The sequence below is a fragment of the Pelophylax lessonae genome (assembly GCF_965119305.1).
Source record: "Pelophylax lessonae genome assembly, chromosome: 6".
NCBI classification, from domain to species: domain Eukaryota; kingdom Metazoa; phylum Chordata; class Amphibia; order Anura; family Ranidae; genus Pelophylax; species Pelophylax lessonae.
In genome coordinates, this window is record NC_138773.1 from 13,204,925 (window position 1) to 13,211,490 (window position 6,566).

The 6,566-nt window shown below is 42.0% G+C and overlaps 1 protein-coding gene across 1 annotated transcript; it reads left to right on the forward strand.

The window, feature by feature from the left end:
• Positions 1-201: 201 nt before the first annotated feature.
• On the forward strand, positions 202-1,134 carry LOC309558413 (olfactory receptor 8B8-like; the record flags this gene model as incomplete). Its single annotated transcript, XM_082261487.1, has 1 exon — positions 202-1,134. The coding sequence occupies one exon, from the start codon at positions 202-204 to the stop codon at positions 1,132-1,134; it is 933 nt and encodes a 310-aa protein (XP_082117613.1).
• Between the last annotated feature and the right edge of the window lie 5,432 nt (positions 1,135-6,566).

The window sequence follows — 6,566 nt, forward strand, 5'->3', positions numbered from 1 at the left end:
GAGGATGGCCTGGAAATGTAGTGGTAGAAAAATGTGACGTTTATTTTAATTGTAAGTGTTCTTTTTTTTTTTTTATAAACATAAAATTGTAAAGAAAAAAAAATGTAGGGAAAGCTTTATGCAAGTTTCTTATTCATAAACTATTTTGGATTTCAGATTAAGATATCAGTTTATATACAGTATACATAAGGTTTTGTTACAATGAGAAATCAGTCAATATTAAATGAATTCTTTCTTTCTGGATTGTCTGACCATCCGGGTCTTCAGCTTCCTCTCTTTCTCTTCTTCCTTCTCATCTACCTTCTGACATTAATCTGGAATGTACTGACCATTGTCCTCATAGTAACTGACCCTCACCTCCATGTTCCTATGTATTTCTTCCTTGGGAACCTGGCCAGCTTGGACCTCTGCTATACCTCATTAACGGTCCCACGACTATTATTTGATCTTCACACCAAGACAAGAAAAATTTCCATAAAGGCTTGTATAACCCAATTATTCTTCTTTATGTTCTTTGCCGGTTGTGAAGATTTTCTGTTGACTGTCATGTCCTATGATCGATATATCGCCATTTGTCAGCCATTACATTACACACAGATCATGAGTTGGAAAGTATGTATACAGTTGGTGTCCTTTGTATGTTGCCTCAGCTTTGCCCATTCTTTGGTTCATACACTTTATGCCATCAAATTAACATTTTGTGGATCAGAGATTATAGAAAACTTCTTCTGTGACCTTCCACAATTGTTTCAGATCTCCTGCAGTGACATCTACATCAACATTCTGCTTGTCTTTATCTTGGGTGGCATCCTTGGAGGTGGATCTCTAATAACGATCATCCTGTCCTATGTCTATATATTCAAAACAGTTCTTGAAATTCAAGCTAAAGGCAATAGAAGTAAAGTTTTCTCTACTTGTAACTCTCACCTGACATTGTTGTTTTTGTATAACGGCTCTGCAATGTTCAATTATTTTTGGCAAAGTACTGGTCATCGCTTTTCCGGTGACAAAGTGCTGTCCATCTTTTATGCTGTGTTTCTTCCTCTCCTCAATCCTCTCATTTACAGTGTGAGGAACCAGGATTTTAGAACAGCATTTCAAAGTGTTTTAAGGAAGATCTTCCCACAAAAATAGAGATAGAGAAAGATATAAAAGTACCTTCCTATGACCTATACAAAAAATCATTTGAGCAGCTTTTTATTTTAATGTTCATCTTTAATCAGAATTTTTATTTTTTGATTGAATAGAGTAGGGATTTTTTTAACCATTTCACTGCCAGACACTGCACTCAACTTTTAAATAGTGTTGAGCGAACACGGACTGTATTATTCGTGTTCGTACCGAATAATTGGATTTTTGGATCGTTTTATTTCCGGGTTTTGCATGCTTTGGCGCTCTTTTCATGGCGGGCTTTCAACAGCCAATCAACAATCGTTTAACTGGTGTGCCTTAAGCCATCCCAGCCATGCCTGCAAATGTCTTAGTAGCTGTGATTGGCCGTCTGAAGCATGTGACCAAGTCTTTATAAGTTCGAGGCAGCCGCCGCAGCAGCGTCATTCTGCTGCTTAGCTAAGGGACAGAGCACACATCAATGTGCTGGCTGCTGATTAGGGAAAGATAGGCAGGAAAAAACCATTTGTGTCCGGATAGAATTGAGGGACAGGTCGGAGTGTTTAGGCAGGGCGAGTTGTAGGCATTTTAGGGATAGAGTCTGCTGAATTATAGGGTCAGTGTCTTCTACAAACTACAATCGATATTGCTGTGTGGGGGGTGGGGTGAATCTGCACTCAATCCTGATCTACGATCTCTTCTCAATCCTGTTAGGGACAGAGTCTGCTGAATTTTAGGGAAACTGTGTTCTACAAACTACAATCGATATTGCTGTGTGGTGTGGGATTGGAGATAGGCAGGTGTCAGTGATCCACATCCATTTTTCTGTGTGTGAGCTGCAGTGAACACAATCTTTTTGGGCTGCAGTGAACACAATCTTTTTGGGCTGCAGTGAACACAATCTTTTTGGGCTGCAGTGAACACAATCTTTTTGGGGTGCAGTGAACAAAATCTTTTTGGGGTGCAGTGAACACAATCCTTTTTGGTGTGCAGTGAACACAATCTTTGTGGGGTGCAGTGAACAAAATCCTTTGTGGGGTGCAGTGAACACAATCTTTTTGGGGTGCAGTGAACAAAATCCTTTTTGGGGTGCAGTGAACAACATCCTTTTTGGGGTGCAGTGAACACAATCTTTTTGGGGTGCAGTGAACAAAATCCTTTGTGGGGTGCAGTGAACACAATCTTTTTGGGGTGCAGTGAACACAATCTTTTTGGGGTGGAGTGAACAACATCCTTTTTGGGGTGCAGTGAACAAAATCATTTTTGGGGTGCAGTGAACACAATCTTTTTGGGGTGCAGTGAACACAATCTTTGTGGGGTGCAGTGAACACAATCTTTTTGGGGTGGAGTGAACAACATCCTTTTTGGGGTGCAGTGAACAACATCCTTTTTGGGGTGCAGTGAACACAATCTTTTTGGGGTGCAGTGAACACAATCTTTGTGGGGTACAGTGAACAGAATCTTTGTGGGGTGCAGTGAACACAATCTTTGGGGGGTACAGTGAACACAATCTTTTTGGGGTGCAGTGAACACAATCTTTGTGGGGTGCAGTGAACACAATCTTTTTGGGGTGGAGTGAACAAAATCATTTTTGGGGTGCAGTGAACAACATCCTTTTTGGGGTGCAGTGATCAAAATCCTTTTTGGGGTGCAGTGAACACAATCTTTTTGGGGTGCAGTGAACAAAATCCTTTGTGGGGTGCAGTGAACAGAATCTTTGTGGGGTGCAGTGAACACAATCTTTGGGGGGGTACAGTGAACACAATCTTTTTGGGGTGCAGTGAACACAATCTTTGTGGGGTACAGTGAACAGAATCTTTGTGGGGTGCAGTGAACACAATCTTTGGGGGGTACAGTGAACACAATCTTTTTGGGGTGCAGTGAACACAATCTTTGGGGGGTACAGTGAACACAATCTTTTTGGGGTGCAGTGAACACAATCTTTGTGGGGTGCAGTGAACACAATCTTTGGGGGGGTACAGTGAACACAATCTTTTTGGGGTGCAGTGAACAACATCCTTTTAGGGTGCAGTGAACACAATCTTTGTGGGGTGCAGTGAACAACATCCTTTTAGGGTGCAGTGAACACAATCTTTGTGGGGTACAGTGAACAGAATCTTTGTGGGGTGCAGTGAACACAATCTTTGGGGGGTACAGTGAACACAATCTTTGTGAGGTGCAGTGAACACAATCTTTGTGGGGTGCAGTGAACACAATCATTGTGGGGTGCAGTGAACTCAATCTTTGTGGGGTACAGTGAACACAATCTCATACTTCTGAAGATTTGAGGGTGCTGCCTGTTCCATACTCCCCCTACTCCTCATCTAGCCTTTTAGGGGTACAAACAATAGTAATTGGGGCCTAGTGTGGTTGTGTACGTGTGATATACATACACTTTTTTTGGATCATATTTTCTATTCCGCTATTTAATCAAAAACCTTTGGGGATCAGTTAAATTGGGGGATAGTCTGTGTTGGTACGTGTGAGAGAGATCCACCTTTCCAAGTTGTTGGGGTTCATCTCATACTTCTGAAGGTTTGAGGGTGCTGCCTGTTCCATACTCCCCCTACTCCTAGCCTTTTAGGGGTACAAACAATAGTAATTGGGGCCTAGTGTGGTTGTGTACGTGTGATATACATACACTTTTTTTGGATCATATTTTCTATTCCGCTATTTAATCAAAAACCTTTGGGGATCAGTTAAATTGGGGGATAGTCTGTGTTGGTACGTGTGAGAGAGATCCACCTTTCCAAGTTGTTGGGGTTCATCTCATACTTCTGAAGGTTTGAGGGTGCTGCCTGTTCCATACCCCCCTACTCCTCATCTAGCCTTTTAGGGGTACAAACAATAGTAATTGGGGCCTAGTGTGGTTGTGTACGTGTGATATACATACACTTTTTTTGGATCATATTTTCTATTCCGCTATTTAATCAAAAACCTTTGGGGATCAGTTAAATTGGGGGATAGTCTGTGTTGGTACGTGTGAGAGAGATCCACCTTTCCAAGTTGTTGGGGTTCATCTCATACTTCTGAAGGTTTGAGGGTGCTGCCTGTTCCATACTCCCCCTACTCCTCATCTAGCCTTTTAGGGGTACAAACAATAGTAATTGGGGCCCAGTGTGGTTGTGTACGTGTGATATACATACACTTTTTTTGGATCATATTTTCTATTCCGCTATTTAATCAAAAACCTTTGGGGATCAGTTAAATTGGGGGATAGTCTGTGTTGGTACGTGTGAGAGAGATCCACCTTTCCAAGTTTTTGGGGTTCATCTCATACTTCTGAAGGTTTGAGGGTGCTGCCTGTTCCATACCCCCCCTACTCCTCATCTAGCCTTTTAGGGGTACAAACAATAGTAATTGGGGCCTAGTGTGGTTGTGTACGTGTGATATACATACACTTTTTTTGGATCATATTTTCTATTCCGCTATTTAATCAAAAACCTTTGGGGATCAGTTAAATTGGGGGATAGTCTGTGTTGGTACGTGTGAGAGAGATCCACCTTTCCAAGTTGTTGGGGTTCATCTCATACTTCTGAAGGTTTGAGGGTGCTGCCTGTTCCATACTCCCCCTACTCCTCATCTAGCCTTTTAGGGGTACAAACAATAGTAATTGGGGCCTAGTGTGGTTGTGTACGTGTGATATACATACACTTTTTTTGGATCATATTTTCTATTCCGCTATTTAATCAAAAACCTTTGGGGATCAGTTAAATTGGGGGATAGTCTGTGTTGGTACGTGTGAGAGAGATCCACCTTTCCAAGTTGTTGGGGTTCATCTCATACTTCTGAAGGTTTGAGGGTGCTGCCTGTTCCATACCCCCCCTACTCCTCATCTAGCCTTTTAGGGGTACAAACAATAGTAATTGGGGCCTAGTGTGGTTGTGTACGTGTGATATACATACACTTTTTTTGGATCATATTTTCTATTCCGCTATTTAATCAAAAACCTTTGGGGATCAGTTAAATTGGGGGATAGTCTGTGTTGGTACGTGTGAGAGAGATCCACCTTTCCAAGTTGTTGGGGTTCATCTCATACTTCTGAAGGTTTGAGGGTGCTGCCTGTTCCATACTCCCCCTACTCCTCATCTAGCCTTTTAGGGGTACAAACAATAGTAATTGGGGCCTAGTGTGGTTGTGTACGTGTGATATACATACACTTTTTTTGGATCATATTTTCTATTCCGCTATTTAATCAAAAACCTTTGGGGATCAGTTAAATTGGGGGATAGTCTGTGTTGGTACGTGTGAGAGAGATCCACCTTTCCAAGTTGTTGGGGTTCATCTCATACTTCTAAAGGTTTGAGGGTGCTGCCTGTTCCATACTCCCCCTACTCCTCATCTAGCCTTTTAGGGGTACAAACAATAGTAATTGGGGCCTAGTGTGGTTGTGTACGTGTGATATACATACACTTTTTTTGGATCATATTTTCTATTCCGCTATTTAATCAAAAACCTTTGGGGATCAGTTAAATTGGGGGATAGTCTGTGTTGGTACGTGTGAGAGAGATCCACCTTTCCAAGTTGTTGGGGTTCATCTCATACTTCTGAAGGTTTGAGGGTGCTGCCTGTTCCATACCCCCCCTACTCCTCATCTAGCCTTTTAGGGGTACAAACAATAGTAATTGGGGCCTAGTGTGGTTGTGTACGTGTGATATACATACACTTTTTTTGGATCATATTTTCTATTCCGCTATTTAATCAAAAACCTTTGGGGATCAGTTAAATTGGGGGATAGTCTGTGTTGGTACGTGTGAGAGAGATCCACCTTTCCAAGTTGTTGGGGTTCATCTCATACTTCTGAAGGTTTGAGGGTGCTGCCTGTTCCATACCCCCCCTACTCCTCATCTAGCCTTTTAGGGGTACAAACAATAGTAATTGGGGCCTAGTGTGGTTGTGTACGTGTGATATACATACACTTTTTTTGGATCATATTTTCTATTCCGCTATTTAATCAAAAACCTTTGGGGATCAGTTAAATTGGGGGATAGTCTGTGTTGGTACGTGTGAGAGAGATCCACCTTTCCAAGTTGTTGGGGTTCATCTCATACTTCTGAAGGTTTGAGGGTGCTGCCTGTTCCATACCCCCCCTACTCCTCATCTAGCCTTTTAGGGGTACAAACAATAGTAATTGGGGCCTAGTGTGGTTGTGTACGTGTGATATACATACACTTTTTTTGGATCATATTTTCTATTCCGCTATTTAATCAAAAACCTTTGGGGATCAGTTAAATTGGGGGATAGTCTGTGTTGGTACGTGTGAGAGAGATCCACCTTTCCAAGTTTTTGGGGTTCATCTCATACTTCTGAAGATTTGAGGGTGCTGCCTGTTCCATACCCCCCCTACTCCTCATCTAGCCTTTTAGGGGTACAAACAATAGTAATTGGGGCCTAGTGTGGTTGTGTACGTGTGATATACATACACTTTTTTTGGATCATATTTTCTATTCCGCTAT